The 27687-nt window shown below is 47.1% G+C and overlaps 1 protein-coding gene across 1 annotated transcript in view; it reads right to left on the bottom strand.

The window, feature by feature from the left end:
• Positions 1-14376: 14376 nt before the first annotated feature.
• Positions 14377-27687, bottom strand: part of VARS2 (valyl-tRNA synthetase 2, mitochondrial) — a 33707-nt gene continuing 20396 nt past the window's right edge. The window contains exons 18-30 of the mRNA XM_077324601.1: positions 27524-27629; positions 25696-25766; positions 24098-24223; positions 22857-22961; positions 22071-22139; positions 21906-21984; positions 20394-20521; positions 19795-19947; positions 19159-19368; positions 17464-17569; positions 16282-16463; positions 15852-16001; positions 14377-15042 (exon numbers count right to left, since the gene is read on the bottom strand). Of these exons, the coding sequence (XP_077180716.1) occupies positions 14968-15042; positions 15852-16001; positions 16282-16463; positions 17464-17569; positions 19159-19368; positions 19795-19947; positions 20394-20521; positions 21906-21984; positions 22071-22139; positions 22857-22961; positions 24098-24223; positions 25696-25766; positions 27524-27629 (1560 nt within the window). The 3' untranslated portion in view covers positions 14377-14967. The remainder of the gene's footprint in view (positions 15043-15851; positions 16002-16281; positions 16464-17463; positions 17570-19158; positions 19369-19794; positions 19948-20393; positions 20522-21905; positions 21985-22070; positions 22140-22856; positions 22962-24097; positions 24224-25695; positions 25767-27523; positions 27630-27687) is intronic.

Raw genomic sequence — 27687 nt, 5'->3', positions numbered from 1 at the left:
CCCCCTCCCGTGCACACACATCCAGCCCTATTCCCCTTGCAGCTGAGTAGGTCATACGCCCCGCCCCCTTATAATGCATGCCACTTGCCCCTTTCTTAACATATTCCTTCAAATAGTTTTTCAAAGCAGTCACGGTTGCTTATTATTAAGGACAGTGTTGAAATGACTGCTGCATGCCAATGATTTCACCTTTTTCTGTATGGCCACTTGAAACAGATCCGCTGTGTTGCTGGCAGCAGTGTCCGGTCAAGAAATCCTTGCGGACTGTTGTTGCATGACTGCCAGTTGTTGCATTTTCACATCGTTGTCAAATGTTGCCTTTTGCTGCTTTACAAGGACCTCCCCAGGACCTTGTGCATCTATGACCAAGTGACTATCTTAGGGGGAGGAGTATTGTGTCTGTAGACCTGCTGAGGATTGAGTTTGGAGTCTGAAGCAGGATTGTAATCCTGAGTACACAATTGGCCAGAGTATGTTGAATCCATCTGCTGGATCCAGTCAGATTAAAATGAAATTTGTGGGAAAGATCCTCTTGTTCTGCTATGTATATAAGTTTGGGGTTTCCTAGTTCAGTTTTGGTCCTCTGTATCTTAGAGCTGAGGTCACAATAAAGAGCTGAAATGAACGCCCAGTGTCCTGGTCTCTTAACCCACAGATCTAACAGTGTTATCAGCTAGATATAATTACACAGAGCCAAAAGAATGCTAGAATTCAAGTGACACAATGAGGCAGCAGGTCTTATGTTTGGCTCTACCGGGAAGTAGCTGATCAGCCATCACAGGCAAACTTCGACTGCCTCCCCGGGCCTTTCAGATTCCCTCTGTAGTTGAGGCCTGCTCATCTGCTTAAATCTGCACTCTTGAGAGATGGAAGAAAGGTTTTTTTGTAGATCCTTATGATTTGCGGAGAAGGCTTCCCAAGTACTTTAGAATCAACATTAGTTGCATCAAAGTTGTGATGATTTTTGTGGAGCATGCATCATGGGAGGTCAGAAACACCCAGGGCTGGGACATGTTTAATTTTCTTAAGTGATAAAACCAATCTGGCACAAAGATATTGACAAGAAACAAGGAACACAAGTTTTTACCCTGCTCCCCGTACCAGAATTACAGATAATTAATATTCCCTACCCCTCTGTTTATTCAGTCCACTAACATCAACAAATAAGACTAATTTGAATTTCTTCTCTTTTTTTTCTGGACAGCTCCTGTCCCTTCAGCAGCTCCATAGCAGAATGAAGTCCAACAGGTCTAGCTTTGGACCATCTCTGAAGTTTTCTGCACATTTGCCTTTTAATTGCTGCCTCTTCTATGGGAGTCAGAAACACAAAAGGTTTCTCCATATATTATCAAGGGGTCCAAACAGTTCTCAGGAGAACTACTCTTTGTGCTGTGGAGATCAGTGGCAATTCTGGAACATCCCTAGATTCTACCTGGAGGTTGGCAACTCTAGAAGAGTTGGTTGGTATTCCATGCTTTTATCGACCACAAAAAGTCCCACAGTGTCTTACAATTGCCTTTCCTTCCTCTATAGCCACTAGTTGTGTTTTGTGGTATCGGGTAATGATGACAGGCTGCTGTCTGGCATGCCTAGGGGAATATGGGAGGCGGTCCACAGGCATGCCAGCAAGCAATATAGCTTATGTTGAAAAATAAGTTTGACATCAGAGTGACATGCTAAGATTTGCTGAAACTCTGTTGATAAACATACCATTGTGAGAGACCAGGCAGGTAAATGACAATCATTGGTCCCTTTAAATCCCTCCAGCTGGCCCTCCCTGCACAGCCTGGGTTCTGTAAAGAGGGCAGCACACAGGACCGGGGTCTTCAAGAGTGTAAGGGAAGGCGGGTGTGAGGCTGACAGGTCAGCTTTGCTCCCATCCCACCTGATCCCAGGGTGTAGCTGGCTCCAGTAGGGTGGGGAAGAAAGATCCTGAGGCTCAGCTGCTTGGCAGGGTCTTTAAATGCTTCCCTCACCCCCCCCCTACTGAAGGACCAGCTGCTTGGAGGGTTCTTTCTTCCCCAATCAATTTGGCTGATTGATGATTCAGCTGATTGAGAAAGACCCTGTCAATCAGCTGATCCTGAGTCTCAGCAGCATGGCAGGGTCTTTAAACGCTTCTCCCCACACCCTTCTGAAGCAGCTTGATCTGAGGATCAGCTGCTTGGCAGGTTCTTTCTTCCCCTCTCCACAGCTTCAGAGCGGGCAGGGAAGCAGTTAAAGACCCTCCAAGCAGCTGAGCCTCAGGATCAGGTGCTTGGCAGGATCTTTCTCAATCAGCCAAATGATGAATCAGTAAAATTGATTGGGGCTTCTCTGATTCAGCTGATTTAAGCTGATGGGATGTGTGATTGGGTTCAGACAAGCCCCAAAAGTATTCAAATCAGCATAAATTAAAGTATTTTCTAGCTTATCCACGCTAAATTTCCCATACTTAGCATTTCGAATGGAATGATGAAGGCAGGCATTTGCACCTGTTATGTCATTCAAAGGTTCAAAACTGCTTGCTCTCTTGGTTAAAATAATTAAAAGGCAAACGTGCTGAAGCAATCTTAATAAAGTAGGACAAAACTGGTCACATGAATTTGAAAACCAGCGTGGTTTGAAATTGACCCGTAGTTGTTTTGAAATTGACTTGTGTTTTGAAATTGACTCGTATTTTCCTCCGGGGAAAGCTGCTAAACGGAACATCGTGGAGATGAGCTGCTCGACACAGTTGTGATGCATCTGAACTTTGTGCAGTACGGAAGCTGAAAAAGGAAGAGAGCGACAGACACACTTACATTAACAGGATAAAGAGTGGTTTATTAATGCCTCAGGGATTACAGACACTCTGCATTCCTTAAATATATCACTGAACAACACCCAAACTCAAGCTTAGGCACAGGGCTGCCAATTTCCAGGGAGAGCCTGGAGATCTCTCAGAATTACAACTGATCTCTAGACTAGAGACAGCAGTTTCTCTGGAGAAAAGGGCTGCTGTGCAGGAGGAATCCTATGGCATTATACCCTGCTGAGGGTTCTCCCCTTATCAGGCCCTGCCCTCACCCAGCTCCACTCCCAAATCTCCAGGAATTTCACAACCCAAAGATGGCAACCCAATCCAGAAAACTGTGTATTGGCAAGAAGGGCTTTGGGTTGGGATAATATTGCCAGTTTTGTTTTAGCTATATCCCACATCATTCTCCCCTATTGTTATCATCACAAAAAGAATGTTCTGAGGTAAATTAGGCTGAGAAACTGAGATAGGCCCAAAGTCAGCCATCATTCCGTCAGCTGCCATGACAGAATGGGGATTTGAACCTGGTTGTGGTTCTACACTGTAACCACTGCAACATGTTGACTCACAATTTCTTTTCTCTCACAATTTTATGTCTGTGTGTTTCCCAAAAGGCTGTGAGGAAACCTGAACTCTATCAAAGTCATGGTGCTCAGGGAGATGGGTCATTTCCCTGAGTGAAACTGCCAGTGGTCAAAATATAGACATGTACATATTGCCCACTTCTGATTAATAGCAACTTTGGGGGTGGAAGTGGCTCATTTGGATCAGAGAAGGGAATGGGGGAAAGACTTCACCTTCCTTCCTCAGATCTATGACCTGGGTCCAATTCAGGCCTTCCAGGGCTGCTTTGAAGCCCCCAGTCTCATACAGATTGCAGATTTCCCACTTAACCCAAGATTTGTCCCTCAGTGTTTCCTTCAACAGTTTGGACCATCATGAGCAGTATCCAAAAGGCAGGCTGGGCCCACACAGAGACTTAGCATGGGAAGACAGGCCCCTCTGTAACTAGGAGGAACAAGCACAGGGAACAGAGCACTAGCTTGTCTTCTGTAGACTTGACCACTCTCAAGCTTACCACAAATAGGAGGCCAACCAGCGTGAAAATGAAGAATGCGGTTCCCAAGCACAGAAGGACAGTACCCCATCGTGGGATAACTTCACACTCGGAGTAGCACTCTGGGTTCCCTGGAAAGGACAAACATCGGGATCAAAGGAATAATTTACTCAGCATCAGGATTGGACTTCCAGGTTCTTAGGATGCAGCAGTTCTTAGGGATGCCTAGAAAAAATCTCTTTTGGAAATTTAAAAAGTGCCTTTGGTGTAACATGAAACAAAAGCATAACTTGGAAGCCACTTGGAGCAGCCCTTTTAGTTTAGAGCTGTCTGATGTCATGCTTTCCCTGACCATTGTACACCCTTTTGTGCCTTCTAATTGTGACTAATATTTATTTAGATCAGTCACATGAGCAGTCCTAGGCCATGAAACAATATTCTCTGGTTAGGACATATATTCTGGTTGGACTAGATGGCCTGTATGGCCCCTTCCAACTCTATGATTCTGTGATTCTGACATGTGAGGCAAAGGAAGCCAACTAAGACCGTGAGCGATGGTTCCTGGATCAAGCCTTTTGGGCAGTCCCAATTAATTGGTAAATAGGCAGTAAATGGGATGAAGCCCCAGCACTAGCAAAATGAGAGCAAAATGAGAGAAAGGGAAATACTTCCCCCTAAATAGAGGAACCCTATCAGGGCAATCACTGGATTATCACAACACTAGTAAAATGAGAGCAAAATGAGAGAAAGGAGAAATACTTCCTCCTAGAGAAACCTTATCAGGGCAATCACTGGATTATCAAAGGGAGCTGTGGGTGTACACACACACATGCTGGATCTTCAACACCGCTTAAAACGGGGTCCCCCAGTGTGGCCCCCATGTGTACCACAGTGCCCACTGACCATTTTCCAGGTACCCAACCATTTTTTTCAGAAAGTGGGTGTCACCAGAAGGCAGGGTCGCTGGACACCTCTGTCAGGGCAGGGATCCCCTAGTTTCAGGGGAAGAAAAGCGAAGAATGAATGCCACATTTCTATGTGATCTGGAAGTGATGTAGGCCCTTCAGGGACTTTGGGAGGACACTCTGGTTTTTAGGGCAAAACTCTGTGGTTAGAAGCTAATACCAGGGGCTTGGCAGGCCTGCTGACATCACTTCCGTGGTTTCTCAAAGTGTGAAGCATGTTCTCAAAGCTTAAAAGGTTGAGAAATGCTGCTTTGGAAGTTCCTAACTGCCTTCACAGTACCACATATACCACGGGTGAAAGAACTACTGTTAACCACTGTTCAGTGTAAGAGCTGTTTAATAACTGCTTAAAGGTAAAGGTATCCTTAGTGCAAGCACTGGGTCATGTCTGACCCTTGGGGTGATGCCCTCTAGTGTTTTCATGGCAGACTCAATACGGGGTGGTTTGCCAGTGCCTTCCCCAGTCATGACCGTTGACCCCCCAGCAAGCTGGGTCCTCATTTTACCGACCTCGGAAGGATGGGAGGCTGAGTCAACATTCAGCCGGCTGCTGGGATCGAACTCCCAGCCTCATGGGCAGAGCTTTCAGACTGCATGTCTGCTGCCTTACCACTCTGCGCCACAAGAGGCTCATAATAACAGCTTAATTGCATTTAAATTTTCCTTGCATTTTTTTTATTACATCTCAAGATATAACAGTTATAAAACACTTAACTAATAATGCAATTAATCATTGCAATGTTTAACTCTCCAAAATTCAACCTTCCTAGCTAATGCAAATTAGCAATCCCTATATGTGCCTCATAAAGCAAAATAGGGGGTAGTGGTATTTGTGGCGTGAGCAAAAGGGAGGGAGATGCTTAATCTTTCCCATTCTCACCGGTTCTCTCCAGTATGTGCATCTTCATTTTTACCCCATTTTCTCCACAGGCAGTTTGCAAGCAGGTCTACTTGCAGGAAAAATACCATCACCCAAGGGCCATTTGCAGAAGCAAATCAATAGTTTAACACTCCATCACTCCTCCTGTTGCTTCGTCCCCTCCAAATCCTACAGATTTGGTGGTTTGCCAGTGCCTGATTTGGTCACCATTTGGTCACTACAGATTTGGTCACCATTTACCTTGAATGTTGTTAGGTAGAACTTCAGGAGCGTTTCCAATAGTTTTAGCCAGGTCAGCAGTATTGTCCCGGCCTTGGGTGACAGTTTTTCCCATGACGGTACTGATGGTATTTTCTGTTGAGCGAAGGGTAGCGGCTCCAGAGGTTACTTCTGAGACGACGTCCTCTTGGCTCGTGGAAAGTTCTCCAAGGGACCCGGGGCCTTCTTCACTCCCAGCAGTTGCATCTCCATTTGGGGTGGCAGCCCCTCCAGGACCTGAAGCAGTCATAAAGACAGTGTAGGGGTTCTCTGCAGAAGCCGTGTGGATAACATTTTGAAGAATGTTTTTGGTGACTTCCTCAGAAGCAGTGGAGGAGACACCGGGGGCAGGTAGGTCAGTGGTCATCTCCCCTCCAGCAAGGGTACCTCCAGGGTCACTGATAGTTATAGAATATCCCTCTGTTGTTGTGGTGTTGTCCATGACAGTAATGGGCATAGTGACTCCAGGGAAGTTAGTGGTGTTTTCCTGAGCCGTGGCAACTGTGCTGTTCTTGGGAACTGTAATGACTATAATGACTGTGGATGCATTTTCCACATTGTTGAAGCCATTCATGCATTGCAGGGCTTGGGCTATGCTTGTTTCCCCATTTATGGTGTCTGGAAGGGTTGCTGTCAGTTTGCCCATCCTTTCTGCAGCGGCATTGGGTTCCATGTCTGGAGAGAAAAGGACAAGAAGCAAGATTATATTTTAGCTCTATCACCATAAGACCCTTGAAGTTTAGTGCATGCAAGCAGAAATATGTACAGCCTGATACATTAAATGAATAGGAATCATAAGTAGATTTGCAAACACTGATCAGAGCATGGCCAGAAATATCAAAATATGCTTATTGTTTCTTTTTTGATGCACCAGCTGAATAGACGGAATAAGACGGGAACCTATGAGGACTCAGGGGGAAGGAGAAACTGAAGAAGAAAAGTTGGTTTTTATAGCCCACTTTTCACGGCCTGAAGAAGTCTCAAAGGGGCTTACAATCACCTTCCCTTTCCTCTCCCCACAACAGACACCCTGTGAGGTAGGTGGAGCTGAGAGAGGTTTGACTGAACTGCTCTGTGAGAACAGCTCAAACAGGACTGTGACTGGCCCAAGGCCACCCCCGCTGGCTGCATGTGGAGAAATGGGGAATCAAACCCAGCTCTCCAGTTTAGCAGCCAACAGTCTTAACCACTACACCAAGCTGACTCCCCTTCTGTCCCTTCTCCAGGCCTGACCCATTGCGTCCTTCTGCACTCTCTCAAGGCCTCAATGCACAAATCTCCTCTGCCTCACACTGTGTTGTTGCTTCTTCAAATCTGCAGAAAGATTTTTCGTCCTTTGCCAAACATCAGATGAGCCACCAGTGTTTTGCTTTTTCTGCCAAGTCACAGCTGACTTATGGTGGGATCCTTCAGAAGTGGTTTGCCTGCCACCACATCAAGTCTGTAGTAGTTCTTTGAGGTCTCCCATCCCATCCTGCCTGGCTTCCAAGATCTGATCAGATGAAGCTAGCCTGGGCTAGCCAGGTTAGAGCTCACACAGGTTAACAGAAGCTTAAAGCTATAGTTGTTTGTGCTACTTCTTATGGTTGCCAACAGGCCTGGAGGAAAATGCCCTTTGCCTTAATAAAGGTTTAATGAGCTGTTATTTATCAGGTGGTGTTAGTTATCTCCATACCATGAAAAGCGTTGCTGACCTATTCCCAGAGATTGATATGGCTGTGAAAGGGACAGGGCCTGTTTCTCCAGTCTTCTTGGCAACTCTGCCTCTACGCTGGATAAGAACGCCCTCACCTCCTCATCTTTTCCTCCTTTTAACAAGAAAATTAGTGAAAGAAAAGCAGGTACTGCTGCTGGAACGAATCACCGAGTATATTGCGGTACCTGAGGTAAAAAATGCAAATAGGGTCCACTGTGGTGACAAAAAAAGCTGAAACCACACACACACACACCCCTCAGATTCAATCCTTGGCAATCTGGTGACTTTTGATTATACTTCGATATCTTCTGCTTGGGGCAGGCTACCTCTAGCGGGTTATTAGTAACTTTGGTTCTGACAGAAAATCACGTCAAAAAAAACATTCATGCTTCCATTCAGAACTGCTCAGGGAAGCGATTTCTCAGTTCTACCTGAGTATCTTAAGAAAAAACATATGAAGGTGCTCCAACGATGGAGGATCTCCTTCAGTCACCAATTGATGGACCTCTCGTCCATGAATCTGCTCAACTCCCCCTTGAAGCCATTTGTGCTCATGGGCCATTGCTACCCTCATTGGCAGTGAATTGCACAAATTATTCATGGAGTAAAGAAGCATTTCCTTTTCTCCATCCTGAATCCACTGCCCCTCAGCTTCACTGGGAGCTTCCAAAGCTCTATCACGAACACAGCAGGGTGAAAAGTAGATACTTTCTCTCTCCTGTGGACAGTGTTGCTGAGGAGGAAAAGATAATGCTGTGTCCCTTAAAGCAGGGGTAGTCAACCTGTGGTCCTCCAGATGTCCATGGACTACAATTCCCATGAGCCCCTGCCAGCGAACGCTGGCAGTGGCTCATAGGAATTGTAGTCCATGGACATCTGGAGGACCACAGGTTGACTACCCCTGCCTTAATGTGAGGAAATGGAAACAGTATGAGTCTTTTCTGTGGTAAATTACATCCCATTGAGCCTCTGTTAAAGGGCTGAGATATTTTCCCTAGCGCACTGTTTGTAATCCTGCATTTACACGATTCTGTAAATCACGTCTCTGCCCACCCCACCATCCTCTTTCTTTATAAATGGAAGAGATTCGGTGAAGCAAGGAAGACCTTACCTGCTTTTGCCAGGCAAAAGAGTGTTGGGAAGATGATTTTCCAAGCTGCCCCTGGAACCAGCCACATGGCAGAGGCTGCCCAGTAACCCCAGCTGCTGCCAGTGGCCGGAGGTCCAGGGACTAGAGAGGGAGGTTTTTATGAGGCCGCTGACAGAGTGTTTCCTGCACTACCGTGGAGTGTTCCCATATAAAATGGAGGCCCTTGTGCCTAATGGCAGGGGACTCATCAGGTGGGGACACTCTGTGAGAAAACAGTAAGGGAAGAGCCTAGTAAACATCTGGGCCTGGTTTTTCTCATCTTCATTTCCCACTAGATCACAGCCCTTTCAAACCAGACCTTGCCAGTTTTTTATATATATATGTTGCTTATCCCTTTTCCCTCTCTCTGTATAAACCTTTCTAGGAAAGGGGGTTTAGTCTTCTAGAGCAGCGGTCCCCAACCCCCGGGCCGGAACCAGTACCGGTCCGTGGATCAGTTGGTACCAGGCCGTGGCTCTTCCTTGTCCTCTTCCCCGGATGCTGCCTCAGGGGCTGCCCTGCCACTCTGCTGCTGGCTTACCTTTGGTGCTCTCCAGTGGCCACCATGGCTGGGGCTCCCCCTCAGCATGGCACTGCACAGCTGTGCCAGCAGCGCCCCCCAGTGGGTGGTGGGAAGTCAGGGGCACCAGCGGGAAAGCAAGTGGAGCAAGGGGTCAGGCGGCAGCGACATCCCTCGGCAAAAGACTACCACCACCACCACGCCCGGGCCTCAGTAAAAATGTCATGCCTTAACCCGTCCCCGGTAATAAAAAGGTTGGGGACCACTGTTCTCGAGGTGACGCCCGACCCAGGTATGCTCTGTGAGGCCTCTCCGTGTCCCCGCTGAGCTTTTGACAAGGAAATGTCTAATTTCTCAAATGTTCTAGAGTGTTTTCCCATTTTAAGAAGACGTAGCGAGGGGACAAAGTTGAAAAGCAAAGAATACTACTAAGAATAACACACAAGCTCAGAATTGAAGGGGGGGGATGACTTTTATATCCTACGTGAATGAAAAGCAGCCAGAGAGTGCTGTCAACACTGACTCGTTCTAGAAAAGGTAAAAAGCCTGGAGCTGAGCGGGAGGCTTGCAAGGAGGTAGCTGCAGGGTCCGAGTCCAATTTTTGCACTGGAGTCCAAAACTAGCTTGTTATCAATGTTAGGGCTGGGGGCAAAGAACGGGGCAGTCCTTACAGAGAACTAGCTGCTTGTGAACTCTTTATCTGAGAATTCCCAGGTACTTTAGTTTTCTGTTTTATTTTTTTCAATGTATATCCTGGCCTCAGGGGTGTTGGAATAGGCAATGTCTGGTGTACAAAGTTAGGAAGAGAAGAAGAACCTGAAGGGGGCAACAAGAAGGCTATTAGGATAGTGAGGTCACTCAAGACCTCGTTACTTCTTGTCTGTCTCTAGTTTGCTACTCTTAGGGACAATTTCCTGCTTCTTCTCGGTAGCTTCTCTCTCATTCTCTCTGTTGGGCAGCCATGTAGACAGGCTATCTCTCTCTCTCTCCTCTGCACTATCCAGTGTGGTCGTTCCTTAAACAAATCCTTTTCTCCTAATCCTAAAATACAGCGTGTGCATATCAATGACTTATTTGCTCTGCTAACAAGGGGGCCCTTAAAGCAGCTTACAGTCATATCCATCAAACCCCACAAAGCAAATGACATAAAACACCCTTTATTTTATTAAAAGGTATAAATTGTTTGAAGGTTAAGCAAGTAGTAGCAAATGATACACAAAATGGATTTGTTTAGATTTCGTCTGTTCCGTGGATTGAAGCACAGCCAGTAGCCCCAAAGGCCCTCTTTAATTAAGCAGATTCAGCAAATGGACAAGTAGAATCATAGAATCATAGAATCCTAGAACCATAGAATCATAGAGTTGGAAGGGGCCACACAGGCCATCTAGTCCAACCCCCTGCTCAACGCAGGATCAGCCCTAAGCATCCTAAAGCATCCAAGAAAAGTGTGCATCCAACCTTTGCTTGAAGACTGCCAGTGAGGGGGAGCTCACCACCTCCTTAGGCAGCCTATTCCTAAGTAGGCCTGGTCAAGCTTTCTTAAGTACAATGTTCCATAAGACAGGCATCACCACTAAAACGACCCCATTCTTCATACCCACCAACTAACCACCAAAGGCTAGGGAATGGGGCACAAGATATGTGTCCCCAAATTCCTAAAACCAAAGGCTGGAATCCACACGGGGAATTATTGGGAAGCCGAGGAACCAGCCGAATTATTTCTAACCCAACACCACAAACCAGTGGAGCTCTATAAAGAGCGTTGGCTAATGCAGGCCAGCTGTTATTATCCAAATACTTATCACAGATGACTTATAAGGCACTTAATCTTTTCAAAAATGTACATTTTCTGAACGGTAGTGGCTAAAACCTCTTGCATTTGTTTTACTTCACAAGCAAACCCAAGAAGCAGTGTCTTTAATTTAACCTGTGTCTTTAATTCACTGGAAAGTCACTTTGGGCTGATATTTCTCCAAATCGCAATAGCTCTTATCCCCTGGCTGATTTTGTTACATGAACCTGTTGTTCTCAAAGGCAGCCTTGGAGGAGCAGCACTATCCCAGACAGAAGAAATCAAGACTGTCTAGGAACACTGAGATGACGAAAATTTGAATCCAGTGGCACCTTCAAGACCGACAAAGACTTGTTCAAAGTGTGAGCTTTCGTGTGGCACAGATCCTCAGACAACCTCTGCATGCAGTCGGAAGCTCTCGCCTTGAATAAATCTTTGCTGGTCTTAAAGGTGCCATTGGACTCAAAATTTGTTGTGCTGCTTCAGACCAACAGGGCTACCCAGTTGAAGAAACACTGATGAAAGGGCTACTGCATTTCCATCTCAACCTTCTCTTTTATAACCAGCTGTTAAAGACACAGGATTACTGTCCTGAGCTGACTGGATTACATGCCTCCTTAAAGAGCACTGTTATCTTTATTGCCCTCAGTAAAGTCATTAGCAAGCCATCATGTTCGATAAGCCAGCAGGGAAACAACATCCTTTGCTGTTGGCTTGACTATCAGATGGTACTTGAGCCATTGTGACTGTCAACACAGCTGTCTTCCCACAGAGAGGGAGAATGAGAGAAAGCAAATAAAGGATTAAACCTGATAATGTGTGTAGTCATTTGATACTGCTGGTGAGAGATTCAGGTGTCCTTAGCTTCCAAGTGCTTTACCTTAGTGACGCACAGGTAGAGATAAGCAAGGCAGTGGTGCAGACCTGCTGTTTAAATGGGGCCAAATACCAGGTCCTGGAGAAGATTGTGGTGCAGCACACCAAACTATTTTCCATCTGTCACAGGAATGTGAATGTCATGCTTTCCAGGGAGATGTGATGGAGCGCTTTGAACTCTCCCCCAGATGCAATTGGGCAGATTGAAAATTTAAATATTGGTATTGGGGGGGGGGAGCAATTGGTCTACATAACTCTTGAATCTACATGGTTATGTATTTTATATTATTTTGTGCATCCTGTGTGTAATTCTGCCATACAATACAGATAATAAGACTATCATGGGGGCAAAATATAATGGGACCCCTTAGACTGACAACGGCCTTTTCCAAAAGAAGCTTTCATGGATTAGAGTCCACTTCTTCAGAGACAGAGTCTGGAAGACATTTCGTGTAGGATGTATGAAAGGAGGGAGGCAGGAAGCAGGATCTAGGGGCTATGAAATGCAAGAACTACAGGGTGAAATGTAATTAAGTAAAATAAGTAATTAAGAAAAATGCAGAGACATCTAATCTAGTTACATCTAATCTAAATTCAATAATAAGAGTTGATTTTTATATAAGCAGGAGGGAGTCTCCTCTTCCTCTCCCCACAACAGACACTCCCGTGAGGTACATGAGACTGGGAGTTCTGAGACACACTGCTCTAAGGACAGTTTTTATCAGGACTGTGACTAGCCCAAGGTCACCCAGTTCTCCGGATTTGAGGCCACAGCTCTTAACCATTACACCAAGCTGACTAACACCCCAATAGGTAAGGAAAACCAAATTCTGCTACAGGGAGTAAGAAATTCCAATTCCTTTTCAACCCTGGTCTCTGTTTCTTAGTCTAAAACCAGGCTTTTGGTGCCTGCCAGTACTTCCCCAGCACTCACTAAGCTTTTCAAGAAATCAGGCGGGGTCATTGTAAAGCAGGGCTTATCATTAACCACATTCAAATGAACGAATTTTCCACTGGAAGAGGAGAAGGACTAGCAAGCAACTGGGGTTCCCTTAGTCAGGGTGTGGTTCCATTCCTCCTCTATGTTCATCTTTCCCCTCCCAAGGCAGCCATTTCCAGTTTGGCTCCGCCTCGTGCGGAAGCCATTTTGGAATGGAACTCACCAAGCTCTCTCCAAATTGCAAAGGAGCTTGCATCCTACACCATAGTTGGGGACACCTGATGTACAGGTTCACAGCTAGCCATTCTGAATGTGACGCGGTATTCCCAACACTTCCTTTGTTAGACTAATGCAGAAAGGGGGTGGGGGTGGACGCAGGGGAGACTGTGCGTGCTGTTTTACATTCCAACCTCCAGTTAAGCTGCAAAACCAAAAGAGTAAAAGACCTGGAGAGGAGGATTTACAGAGAACAAACAGTAGGCACAGGAAAGTGAAGTGAGTCTCCCCTCTGCTAGGATTTTCCTTGCACGCCATCTTGCCCTGGCATTCATGTCTTGGCAAAGCTATAATTGCCTAAATGATGTCTCATTCTATATGGAATCCTCCAAGTCACACAGGTCTCTAACATGAGGTTGTGCACACCTTAGGACAACACTGAGATGTTTATTTTAATGGGAAAACGAAACCATAAATGCGTACTTTGGGGGGGTTCTACACTTTTCCTTATACTTCTCGATAAAACCCCTCTCATCTCCCATTAGGGCAAATACAAGTTCCCATAATGAAGCTGTCTTTTTCCCCCCACTTGGGGGGAACAAAGTGCACTTAGGAAAGGCATGGAGAGGATTCTCCTTTCTCCCCAATTCAAAGTCTCTGTGAGGGTTTCTTTTAATGGTGGGATTAACAGAACTCCCATCATCCTCCCTCTCGTAGGGCTCCCCTTTGACTTACTGGAAACCATACCCAGTTCAAATGAGCCCTCTGTTCAAAAAAAATGTTTTAACAGCAGGTGCCTTTCTAGTCCCTGAATAACCTCTGCATCAGGAGAAGCAGCCGAATTATGACCTTGTCTCTCAAGGACACAGCACAATAGATGCCTCAGGGGACCACAGCCAGAAGGGAAAAGCTTCTCCATGAAGGAGGTCCTGAAAGTAAACAGAGATTCTGGGAATGCCACCCGGCCCCCTTCATAGTCCAAGGTGACTAGAAGTCTGCGGGTTGGAGGGTCCTTCTCTTTCTCGGGGCCTGGAGCTGCAGGAAGGAGCTGGTACATGAACATCTGGAGGACAACAGGTTGACCACCCCTGCTCTAAATCACGTCCAAATGGGGGGAAAGTAGCTAATTTTTCTGACTGAAAAACAAACTTAGGCCCTTTTCTTTAAAAAAAAAGAAGTAAAGAGAACAAGGCAATAAATATTTATGAGACTGCTTCAGACGTTCAAACCCTTCTACGTTGGCAGGCCACAGAGGAGACCCACAGGGAGAACTTAGTACATTTATTTTTATTTATTTTTATTACCTAAAGTGGATGAGGTCACAGAAAGGCTGTAGCTTCTGCTACAGTCACAGCAACATACCTCCAGCCCTGTGGATTAGAGGAATTTTGCCTGGGGCTGTGACCATATCTGCAGACGGCGAAGACTGCATGTTACACTTTCCATATGGATACAGCTCCAGGGATGGTCAGGGCGCATTGCATGGAGAATATTGTGAACGTAGCATCCAAAGAGCAGGACCAACAACATGCGCCTATTCTGTGACACAACAGAGACCCTTAGAGACCAGATGACGGTATTTTGCACCTGGTACAGTCAATGACTGGTGTAGAACAGCCCTTCGCCAGCAGCTCTATGACTTCTCATCTGTGCCAAGTGCATTGATGCTGGTTGATCCTCGCTGACCAAATCAAGTCAGTATGCGATCCCCACCAACAAGCTCTGTCACAGAAACGTGATTTTTAAAAACAGGTCTCTCATAATCTCATGGATCTTCCCGATGTCTTTGTCAGCTCTTTGGTTCCTGGGTCTAGAAAGGCTGCCGGATCTGGCAACTCAGTCCCATCTGCTGAGAATCCTCATCTTGCCGCCATCTTTTGAAAGGTTTCTGTGGCCTGCTTAATCTGCTCCAGCTCTGAATGTAGAAGGGCAATCTGCAAGTTAAAAGGAGAACATCAGGATGAGGTAGCACTCGAACAAACAGAAAGAAAGAGAAAGAGAGCGAGAAAGAGAGAAAGAAAGAAAGAGAGAAAGAGAGAGAGAAAGAGAAAGAGAAAGAGAAAGAGAAAGAGAAAGAGAAAGAGAAAGAGAAAGAGAAAGAGAAAGAGAAAGAGAGAGAGAAAGAGAGAGAGAAAGAGAGAGAGAAAGAAAGAGAGAAAGAAAGAAAGAAAGAGAGAGAGAGAGAAAGAGAGAGAGAGAAAGAGAGAGAGAGAAAGAGAGAAAGAAAGTAAATGTCTCCAATTGGCAGCCCCCCCCCCCCCAGCGTCTCAAGAAACAATCACACAGTAATGTGTTTAAACTTCAAGTACAATGATATAGGCCAGATATCAGGGGAAAAAATTTCACAGTCAGAGTAGTTCAGCAGTGGAATAGGCTGCCTAAGGAGGTGGCGAGCTCCCCCTCACTGGCAGTCTTCAAGCAAAGGTTGGATACACACTTTTCTTGGATGCTTTAGGATGCTTTGGGCTGATCCTGCGTTGAGCAGGGGGTTGGACTAGATGGCCTGAATGGCCCCTTCCAACTCTATGATTCTAGGATTCTATGATAAAAAATGGAAAACTGAACGCAGAAAGCTATATTACTTTAAGGGAAGAAATCATGAAGCAGATTTTTTGTTGTACCGGTATCCTACATGCTGGGGGAAATCACCTTCTTTTGGATCAAGTATAAATATTCTTAAAGCGCTATATACTATTTTTTGCTGACCCTCCAAAGAACATGCACTCTCAAAGACAGCGGGTACCTTTTCCTGGAGATGTGCTTTGGCTTTCAGGGAAATCTGCTTCTGATGTTTAGCCCCTTGAACCCTTACGGTGAGGTCTTCCAGCTGCTGTTCCAGCTTCCGTCGCTGAGCTCTCAGTTTAAGGAGCTCCTTTTGGGGGTCATCCAGTCCCTGTGAGGAGAGGAGAACCACAGGTGTCCTTGGTTACATGTGTGATTCAGTCTCGTCCTACCTCTGGATCCTTGTATTGCCTCGTGTCCTGACCATGGGTCGTTTCATTGCCTTGCCAATCTAGTCTATCCTCTGTCCATCAGAGACTAGCCAAGGCTTGTTCCCTGAAAGGAGGTCCAAAACTGGCCCACAATGTGCTTCTTCTGGTCACTGTTTCTCCACAGTCTTCTCATGAACCATTCTACCCTCGAACTCGGGAAGACTCCAAAGTGGCTCTTACCTGAATGTCCATATAGATGTCGGTGTGGGTGTTTGCCTTTGTGGTGACACAGCCCACAGGTAGTTCAGCTGTCTCAGGATCAAGGAAGATTCTCACAGAACCAGCAAAAGACAGAGTCTGCAATGTCTCCTGGAATTTCTCATACACGTCATGAGCAGCCAGCTCTGGGCAGACCACATACACTGGGGGAAAACGAAGAGATGGAAATAGAATATCTCTGTTCTTCAGCAGTAAAGGTGGCCTGTCAAGCTCTGTGAACGGCACAATGGGACGTCTTATTTCTGTCACTGGTTGAGTCTTGAAGTATCAAGGGATCAAGCCCTATGAACATGGGGACTGTATAGCCCTTCCAACTCTATGATTCTATGATTCTATCATCTTTATAAGTACCTCTAATGTACAGTAAGAACATATAGAGCTTAAAAGGCAAGTTACCAATCCTCCAAAAGGGGGACTTGCTGGGAGCAAGGTGATAAAGGAAACAGATTTTTGCCATTTTAGGAGAGAGAAAAACATTAACAAGGGGACAATGGGGATGCCAGCAGTCTTTCTTGTTCATAAAACAGACGCTTCCCCAAATAAAAGCAGTCACAAGAAATTAGGAAGACCATGAAGGGTCTTTTTTTTCCAGGAACTGGGTGCTTAAATTTCCAGAAGTTCTCCTGTGGTGCACATTAAGACCAAAAAAAAAGAAAAAAAAAAAAAAGGAAAAAACATTGATAAATAGATTTGTCACTTCATGACGGAAGAGTCTTCTCCTTTTTAAACAGGGTATGCGTATTCATCCCAATTAGTAACAAGAACATTATCATCAACCCCATGACCATGGGATAAACAAATAAGGCGGCGGGCACATCTTCCACAAGATAACACTAGATCAGGGTTAGTCAAACTGCGGCCCTCCAGATGTCCATGGACTACAATTCCCAGGAGCCCCCTGCCAGCGAATGCTCCTGGGAATTGTAGTCCATGGACATCTGGAGGGCCGCAGTTTGACTACCCCTGCACTAGATGGTGCTAGAATCCAAGGGTGATAAGCACAGGCCAATCCACCACCCCCAAGTAGGACAGAATAAAAGCCTATCCGGAAATGGCTCCATTAACTCACAAGTGCTTTTAGTAAGATTTCCCCCGTCCCAGTTAAAACTCAAACGCCGTAGCAAGTAGCTGAAGGGGACTCACCTCTTGGCCGAACTTGCTGGTATTGTGCCCTCAGATGGCGCACAGTTCGGATGACTTCTTGGACTAACAGGAAGTTTGCCTCTTCCTCAGGGTGACTCCAGTGGGCCTGGGAAAAGGAGGTGTCGGGATAGGGGGAGGGGGAAAGGACCACGTTACGGAATGTCCTAGGTCAGAAGCGTCAGGCAGAGTACAAAACTAGACCTTATTGCAGGATGCGGGAACTTTCGGTGTTCTGCAGCAGTGGTCCCCAACCTTTTTATCACCGGGGACCACTCAACGCTTGACAATTTTACTGAGGCCCGGTGGGGCGGGGGGTAGTTTACTCCTCTACTCTCAACCACTGCCCTAACGCTCTCTGATCGCTATGGTAATGTTTAAACATCCCTTCAAAATAAGATACAGACACGCCACAACAATGAACATAAGGAACGTTTTATTTCCATGGACATTTTAACTCATGACAATGACAAATCAATGGGAACCCTGAGCTTGTTTCTCTGCAACGAGATAGTCCCATCTGGGAGTGATGGGAGACAAGGTCACCCGAAGTGTGCTGTAAAGGGCCAGGGGGGATGAAGTAAAGGGCCGGGGGAGAAGGCGTTCTTCACGGCCCACTTCCAATTAGTCAACGGACCACATGTGGTCCACAGCCCACAGGTTGGGGATCGCTATTCTGCAGGGCCTGAAAAATTGAGCTCTTCCGCCAGGTCTACGGTTGAGGCCGGGCAGCGAGGAACCTCAGGGCCCCCTTACATGAGTGGTGTTAGGGAGGTACACCAGCACCCTCGGTTCACCCCCTCCCTGCTTTTTTTTTTTTTATGGGTTTGTTAGACTGGGTATGTGCTTTTTGCCGCAGCATCTTTTCTGGCTCTGTACAGGGTTTTGTATTGTATTTAAGGGATTTTCATGCCTGCTTTAAGGGGCTTTATGGGGGGAGGGGGTTAGTCAAACATTGTCACCCGCCTTGAGCCCTCGGAAATATAAATATAAATATAAATATAAATATAAATATAAATATAAATATAAATATAAATATAAATATAAATATAAATATAAATATAAATATAAATATAAATATAAATATAAATATAAATATAAATATAAATATAAATATAAATATAAATATAAATATAAATATAAATATAAATATAAATATAAATATAAATATAAATATAAATATAAATATAAATATATGATCAGGACAGGAAATGCAGAATTGGCTGGGTCTTAACAACAACAGAGCCTCTTGTGGCGCAGAGTGGTAAGGCAGCGGACATGCAGTCTGAAGCTCTGCCCATGAGGTTGGGAGTTCAATCCCAGCAGCCGGCTCAAGGTTGACTCAGCCTTCCATCCTTCTGAGGTCGTTAAAATGAGTACCCAGTTTGCTGGGGGGTAAAGGGTAATGACTGGGGAAGGCACTGGCAAACCACCCCGTATTGAGTCTGGCATGAAAACGCTACAGGGCGTCACCCCAAGGGTCAGACATGACCCAGTGCTTGCACAGGGGATACCTTTACCTTTAGCAACAACAACAACCACAACATGATTAGGACAGGAAATGTGGAATTGGCTGGGTCTTCTCCAAGAGCCAAATATTGACACAAAACCTGCCCTGCGAAAGACGTAACGGAGTCCTGAGCGGTCCTGAAGACCTGAAATCTTCGGCCCACAGTTCAGCCCAGGAAGCAGACTCACCAGGTGGTCAGCGTTGGGATATTTGGCCACACAGATGCTGGGAGGAGTTGTCAGGTCCCCCTTGGGAAGCCGCTGCCACAGTTCCTCTGTCAGGTAGGGCATGAATGGAGACAGGAGGCGCAGGGCCAAGTCTGCACAGCTGTACAAGGTCTGGCGGGTGGAGAGGAGACGAACCGGATCCCCAGAGCGTAGAACTGGTTTTACGGATTCCTGTTCAGGAGGAGAGAGCGATTAGTGCTAATCCCCAAATCTGCAAGTCTGCAAAAAAACAAACACACGCCAAAAAGAACCCCATCCTGCAATCTTTCCTATGGAAAAGTCTCCCAGGACACCCTCGAATTCCCTAATTTTCATTATGCATATAGCAAAATCAATGCTCGTGTCCGACAGCACAGTGGTCTCAGCACGTTTTTTATCTCGCCCTCCTTCCGAGGAGCTCAGGACGGCTCGGTTCCCTCCATTTTATCCTCATAGCAGCCTGGGGAAAGTAGCCCTTGCCCCTCCCCCCCACCACTCCCACTGAAGGAAGCTGCTGGACGTTCTCAAGCGCCCAGGAGAGTGAATTTATGGCCTGCAAGCTGAGAGCAGAGGCAGCTGGGCTTCTCCATCCACAGCAGTGTGTCCTAGGAAGCTCACCATGTAGACACTGCAGAAATCGTTCAGCCAGAAAAGACGGACGGCCGTGGTGATGAAATGCAGCTCAAATTTTTCAAACCGCCGCGTGCAGTCTTGCGCTGTGTGATGGAGACGGCTAAGGATCCACCGGTCCATGGGAGAGCTGGGGAAGAACTGGAGGGAGCGGTAAAGTGTAGGTCTCATTTATCTACTTTGTTTATAATCTTTATTTTTTTTTAATGTAGAAGAAAAAGAGGGGTTTCTTTAATACCCTGCTTTTCACTCCCAAAGGAGTCTCAAAGCAGCTCCCGATCACCTTCCCTTCCTCTCCTCACAACAGACACCCTGGGAGGGAGGTGAGGGCAGAGGGAACTCTGACAAAACTGCTCTGTGAGAACAGCACTAACAGGACAGTGACTAGGCCCAAGATCATCCAGCTGGTTGCAAGTGGAGGAATGGGGAATCAAACCTGGCTCTCCAGATTAGAGACCGCCACTCTTAACCACTACACCAATCTGACTCTCCTTGAACTTCAGCAAGCCTCAAGGCTGATTTTAAACTAATTTGCAGTATCGACAAGGGAAGCACTTCAGTCTTTCAAAAGGGACGCACACTCTTACCTCCTCGGGTGCCAGTGGGGAGAACCCTTCTCCCAGGGCTGCCAAAGTGAATTTCAGGGCGTTCCAGACCTTGTTGCAGAAGCACCTGGCGTTCTCCACTGCAGCCACGTCCAAGTTAATGCCGCCACCTGGAGGAGGGAATGTGTTCAAAGACTCATCATGCAAATCAGCGGTCCCCAACCTTCTTGTGGTCGAGGACCACCTCCGGGGGTGGGGGAAAGCCGGTGGCCCGGGCGCCTCGCCTGCACGGCAGCTGCGCGTTTTTGCCACCAGGTGGCGCTAAAGTGCATGCGCAGAGTTGCCAGCAGGGGGCGCAAACGCACATGCGCGGCATCTCTGCACGTGCCCGTTTGCGTCGCTGGCATGCCGGCGGCCATGCCTGCCTCTTCCCCCCACCCCTCGCAGTGAGCAGCTAGCCGGGCCGCGAGCGAAGCGGCCTGGCAAGCTTCTTGCTGCGGGGGGGGAGGTATGCGCGACCGCCGGCGGCCCAGTACTGTGGCCTTTGCGGCCCAGTACTGGTCCGCAGACCGGGGGTTGAGGACCCCCAACGTAAATCACCCCCAAACCTGTTATAAGGCTCGGGCATAACAAGAAGCCTTGGATGAAAGCCCCCACTGCTCATGGCTGGAAAGTTCCTTGTTCCTATTGAAAACAGGAACCGCCGTGGGACACTTTGAGAGCAGCGGTATATAAATTCAAAAATAAATAATATTTTCTATCCCACTTTCCTTCCAAAGGGTTCAGTATGGCAGGCATGATTCTCCCCCTTCCCTCATTTGCTCCAACCACCATGCTGGGAGAGGGGTCTGTTGTCACATAGCCCAGTGAGGATCTGAACTCGGGTCTGCTTGGCTCCAGCCCTACAGCCAGCAGGTAGATCTGCGTTTGAACCAGATCTGCCACAGAAGTTTGCTCGGTGACCTTGGGCTCGTCAAGTCCGGCTTTCGACCTGGCCATAGAGTGGATACGGCTCTAATCGCCCTCATGGACGAACTCCGGAGACAACTGGATCAAGGTGGTTGCCTCCTCCCATCCGTCCCTCCAACAACTTAGGATCTTAGAGGTCAAAATCTGCTCAAGCCTCAAAGATATCAGATCGGTCTCAACCAGCCTGGTGGAACACTCTCCCTGGCAAGATTAGGGTATTTCAGAACCCTGGACAGCTCTGCAGCACCTGTAAGCTGTTCTGCCAGGCCTCCGGTTGAGGCCTAAAATGGTGCTGAAATCCTGGCTTCACCATTCAAAACGCCAGCCCAATTTGCAACAGAATCTGAAACCTAGATTCATATCAATGCTACTGGCTATAAGAAGGAGGTGGTTGGTTACTTGTTTAAGGGATTTATTATGGATTGTAAATGTTACAATACTTTTATAGTATTATTTTATTGTTGCCAATGTATCGTTACCTGCCTTGAACCCCCCGGGGCTAAAAATTTATTTACATTATATTATATAAGAAGCTATGCTACAGCCTGTGCTCCCGTGGAAGAGAGCCCGTGTGCTCCTTCTCACCTTGGGTGGAATAAGAGCAGAGGGCAAACCTTAGAGCATCAGCGCCACACTGGGGGATGCCTTCGGGGAAATCTTGCTGCTGCAAAGGGAGAGAGAAAGGAAGAAGTGAGATCCGCTGTGGAAGGCACGGGACTGAACAGAAACCTTGAAGGGGAGAGAACACACCTGGCCTTCCATAGCAAGGTCCACCTCCTTTGGATCCAAGTTGCTGTTTTGAAGCTTCTCCTGTAGGGCCTGAAATGGGAAGCAGATGCAGTATGAGAAAGTGCCTGAAAGAGAGGGGGGTTGGCACTGGATGTCCAGGCCTTTCCCCCTGCTGATTGTATAAGCCAGTCTCCTTTGCATGCCAACTAAGCCAGTGGTAGCTCTCACGTTCCAGTCAAATTCCCAAATAAGCAGACTCTTCGTTGAAGAAATCTCTTTATTCAGGGTGAAAATCAGAGTCCAGTGGCACCTTTAAGACCAACAAAGGTTTATTCAAGACGTGAGCGATCGAGTGCACTCACTCTTCCTCAGACACTCGAACGCTCACGCCTTGAATAAATCTTTGTTGGTCTTAAAGGGGCCACTGGACTCTGATTTTATTGTGCGACTTCAGACCAACACGGCTACCCATTTGAATGCATCTTTATTCAGGGGTTAATGAAACAGGCACATGGAAACTCTTTGGTGAAACTGAGGATAACAAGCAATGACCCAGATTTAAGATGCTCTCAACCCCCCTCCCTTAACACCCTTTGGTGCCAAAACCCAGGTGCCTTTCCGTGCAGCTAGCCTGCAAAAGCAAAAGGGAGTCAAGAGCTAACTGCTGCCCAAGGTCCTGAAAGATCCACGACACAGCTATAAAAACTACGACTTTCAAAGCCGAGGGCGCTTTCCTTGCATGGTATAGGCTGGGTGTCAAGTGCTCAAGGGGCAAATGGAAAGCCCGGTGCTCTCAAGCAGAAGTACCTGCAAAGAGGCCCCCTGGATAACATCCAAGGGGTCAATCACATTCCCTAGAGATTTACTCATCTTCCGACCATGAATGTCACGGACCATCGGGTGAAGGAAAACCTGAGGGAGAGACAAACACAGTGAAATGTCGGACCTGCCAGCGACGTTAGCCCTGACCTGTAATCGCCCCTCAGTGCTGTCTCCAGCCCAGAATTAATTTGTACTGAAGCCTCAGTGAACGTAACCATGGAACGTTCTTCTCTGTTAGGCTGCACAAGGCTGGGTTGTAAACTATTTTGGCATATCGTTTTTAAAAATGTATTAAACAAATCCTCGAGCCGGTGTTAGGAGAAGGAACCCTGCATGTTTTGGGAGTTGGCCAGAAAGAAGAAACAAAGCAGAGGCAAGGCCTTCTAAGCCCACCTTTATGACCCAAAAGAACTGAGTGTAGGTGCCTCTCAGAGCCATCCCCTTGACAAGCCAAGAGAATGTGCCCCATGGTGAGCAGAGAGCCATCCTGCCCAAGGCTGAAGAAATGGATTGAGAAACAGTTTTCAAGGATCTTTAACCACCAGGATGCTTTGGAGGGCCCATGAGGTAGGAAAGCAGAGTGTATACCCACTCAGGAGGAATTATCATTATCACTATTATTGATATTTGTTGACGGACGCTCTGGGTCTAGCTGGCTCGCAGCCGTTTTAAATCAGTTAAAATACAATAACCCCACAAAACCCATAAAATTCAACTCTAACCATCCGCCCCCCGCCAAACTTGACAGACCCTCCTTCAACCCAGCGCTTCAGAAGAGGGACCCAATAGATGTTCCTCGTCCCAGCCTCAACTAAATGCCTGACAGAAGAGCTCCGTCTTACAGGCCCTGTGGAACTGTGATAGCACTGACAGGGCCCTTAGCCCTTCCGGGAGCTCATTCCACCAGGTTGGGGCCAGGACTGAAAAAGCCCTGGCTCTGTATGAGTCATCAACCTATTCAGATTCTCACAGATCATATAGGTCACAAGGATTAAACGAATCTACTCACCTAGGTCTATATTTACAGTTCAGGAGGACAGAAAAGCTGAGCCCATCCAACACACACAGAACTGAGTAAAATATCGAGAACTTTTGTGAGGGACAAAATACAATTATTCACTTGGGGATGGGCTCACAATTTAGCCAAAATGGGATGGTGCCGCACTGTCCACGGTGCCCTCAACTAGCGGAACCGTGTCATTTTTAGTGGTCCAGCCCACCCCTACCTGGGAGAAAGGTAGTTTTCCAGTCAGCTGTTCTCCTAGCATCACCATTCGGACCACCCAGAAGAAAAGAAGGTCGTTTCCTGTTTCCAAGAGGCTGTTGGGGTAGAACAGCTGGAGATCTTGAGTCTACGAGGAAGAGGGACAAAAGCCTGAAATATTTTTACCTCAGACATCCAACAAATACAGTCTCTCCGTTTCCCTCTCTGCAATCTCCCCTTCTGTCCCCGGGATCAGCCCCATGATGAAGAGATCTCTGGGCTCTGGGAAATCCAGAACCTGTCTTTGGACCAAGAAGCTCTGGTTTCAAACCTCTCTCTGATCGATTATGCACGGGCTTGGAAATCTGGGATGGCGGCAGCAGGGCAGCCCCGATTAAGCACCCCGCTGCCGCCATCCCGGCCCTGGCCCGGCGCAGCGCCCTAGAAGACCCGCAACAAGGGAACGCAGAATCTTTCATGTTCTCTGGAATGCCGCAGGTGCCAGTGGGGGCTGGGTCAGGCCAGCCCCATGCATAAGCAGAAGAGCCGTGCCTTTTGGCCTGGCCCTTCCCTCAGCCTACGGTGTCCCTGGAGGGAAGCTGCATGCCCATGTCAGCTCCGCGAAGCCGACCAGGGAGTCCCCCACCCCTACCTTGGTGGGAGAGCAGTATGCTGCTCCCTGCCATTGTGCGGTGGGGGCCCCATTTCCCCCGCTCTTCCCCCCCACACTGTTGCTGCCTCCAGGAAGTGTGTCAAGCTTTCCAGCCGCAAGCCCTGGTGTTTTGCATGTGCGCTACACTGAGGAAGCCCATATTCCAGGGGATTCCTTCCCCTGTGAGTACACGGGAAGCGCCGGAGCATGCCGCCCCGGTGCAAGGCCCAGTGTGGTTTCTGCCATGCATAATGGGGCTCTGGGAGGCTTTCTGGCCAAAGGGCTCCAAGTTAGTCTCAAATCTCCCCCTCTGTAATTCAAAACCTTCCAAATCCCTCCATCAGCTCTCCAGAGTGATTGGGAGGGCGAAAAGAATAAAGGCAGTTGTTTTTTTGCAGGCCTCTCTGCTGAATGGAAGTTGATACTTCTCACACAGGTTGCTTTAAGTCCTACGACTGTTCTGCTGATGTTCTCGTGCTCTCAACTTGTAGGAAACAAATGCAGCCTCCTTGGCTCTTTGGAACATCCTGCAGCTTGCTCCCATGGGGACGGCCAGAGGGAGAACCGGCTACCCCTAGGGATATTCCCTCCCCCATCTCACGCCTCACTTTTTCTGAAACAGAAAACATTGTACAGCCATAGTGGTCCATGTGCTGTGCACCTCTGGCTGCTCCAATAAAAGGCATCACATATATTTCCTCTAACAAGACAGGGCTTCCCCTTCACCTGAACATAGCAAGGTGGCACAATTATTTTGTATTCTGATCTGATTTAATTTTTTCACCATGTAGCCCAGGGGTAGTCAAACCTGTGGTCCTCCAGATGTTCGTGGACTACAATTCCCATGAGCCCCATGCCAGCAAACGCTGGCAGGGGCTCATGGGAATTGTAGTCCATGGACATCTGGAGGACCACAGGTTGACTACCCCCGATCTAGCCCACAACCCGTCCCGTGCGATGCGACTCACCTGGTGAGGCCACCCCAGAGCAGCAAAAGGGAAGAGAGCGGATGAGAACCACGTGTCCAAGACATCCTCGTCTAGTGGAGAAGGAAAAAACACAAATCACACATTTGTTTTATAAAAAGAAGAAGATGCACTAAGGCTGGCAAACATTCCTTCTAGAAGTCCATCAGGGCTGGAGAAACCAGAGACAGCAGAACAAGAGGCCAGGAAGATGGCCTTAAACATTATTATTATTATTATTATTATTATTATTATTATTATTATTATTATTATTATTATTATTATTCAATTTATTTCCCACCACTCCCTACAGGCTCCCTACATAAGGCAGCCTTGCTCAAGAAAAGATTATTTGTGAAAGTTTTGTTCAATTTACGTAACTGTAAACTGTAATTTTGAATTCTACTTTCTGGTCCCAGGACAAGGTAGCTGCCAGCTTAGCTTCTACTTGTAAGAAAGTTTCACACTGGTTGGAGACAGATGGGGCCCGGCAGTAAATAGTAGGATGTGAGCCATGGATCACTGGCTTTGACAGTTTTATTTCTGATATGTCTTTGTGAACTACAAATGGGTTCCAGGAGTCTGATTGGCTGGTTTGGCAGGGAATTATCATGTGGCTGTATGTGGATGCTGTGACACAGTTTACTAATGTAACAGGATTAACTTTTGCTTTTATATTCCCACTGTTATGATGGTCAGCTCTTAGTCTTATGAAGAGTGCTTGCACTCGAAATTCACGACTTGAATAAATCTTTGTTGGTCTTAAAGGTGCTACTGGACTCCGATTTTATTGTAAACTGTATGTCAATTTAAGATGGCCCCCTTTTCTTGTGGATGGCACATGGAGGGGTGGGGGCACCCCAATCTTCCTTTCAGCATGGTGTGGTGGTTAAGAGTGGCAGCCTCTAATCTGGAGAGACGGATTTGATTCCACGCTCCTCTTCCACATGAAGCCAGATGGGTGACCTTGAACCAGTCACAGTTCTCTTAGAGTTCTCTCAGCCCCACCTCCCTCACAGGGTATCTGTTGTGGGGAGAGGAGGGGAAAGGTGTTTGTAAGCCATTTTGGGACTCCAGGTAGTAAAAAGTGGGGCATATATTTATTTTTAAAGCCCCTTTTCTTCTTCTTTAGCTAATTAGGTAACGTTAGGTAAAGGCATCCCCTGTGCAAGCACCGAGTCATGTCTGACCCTTTGGGTGACGCCCTCCAGCGTTTTCATGGCAGACTCAATACGGGGTGGTTTGCCAGTGCCTTCCCCAGTCAAAACTGTTTACCCCCCAGCAGCAAGCTGGGTACTCATTTGACCGACCTCGGAAGGATGGAAGGCTGAGTCAACCTTGAGCCGGCTGCTGGGACTGAACTCCCAGCCTCATGGGCAGAGCTTTCAGACTGCATGTCTGCTGCCTTACCACTCTGCGCCACAAGAGGCTCTTTAGGTGTCGTTAGCAGCTCTTTAAAGTCTTTGGATAAGCCGTTCGTACTTTAAAGGATTTCCGCTGCTGTTGAAAGAAGCTACACTAGAACAGGACGATTACTGGGGTGCCAAATTCCCCAGCTGCCGTTCCCAGCTTTTAAGCCATCTCAAAAAAGCCAGGAGAGGTCATCACTTGGGCCTTTGGGTGGCATTTGCCAAAGCCTCCATATAGCAAAGTGCAGAATATTTTACTTGACAATATAATCTTCTCAAGCAAAGTGAGAAGAAAAGCAACTATAGGGATGTTAGTGTCTTTGTGGCAAGATCTCATGACATTATAATTGCATTAGGGGTTCTCAGGCCCTCAGCTCAAATACGTCACCGTCTTCCCCTTCCAGAATCATGAGCACTTTTACCTCTCACAAGTGTCAGGTCCTCTTCCGATTTCCCCAGCATGCCTGCTGCTTTTTTCCGAGCTTCTGCTTCCGTCCTGCCCACTACCCATAATCCATCGCTCCCCTCCTGTTACAATACAGGCAACAAGACGCTTAGTGGTCATGTTGGGAGGAACCAGGAGTTC

The sequence above is a fragment of the Paroedura picta genome, chromosome 3 (genome assembly GCF_049243985.1).
Source record: "Paroedura picta isolate Pp20150507F chromosome 3, Ppicta_v3.0, whole genome shotgun sequence".
In the NCBI taxonomy this organism is placed as follows: Eukaryota; Metazoa; Chordata; class Lepidosauria; order Squamata; family Gekkonidae; genus Paroedura; species Paroedura picta.
Note: the sequence above shows the minus strand (reverse complement) of the source record. Positions and strands in the feature narration are given on the sequence as shown.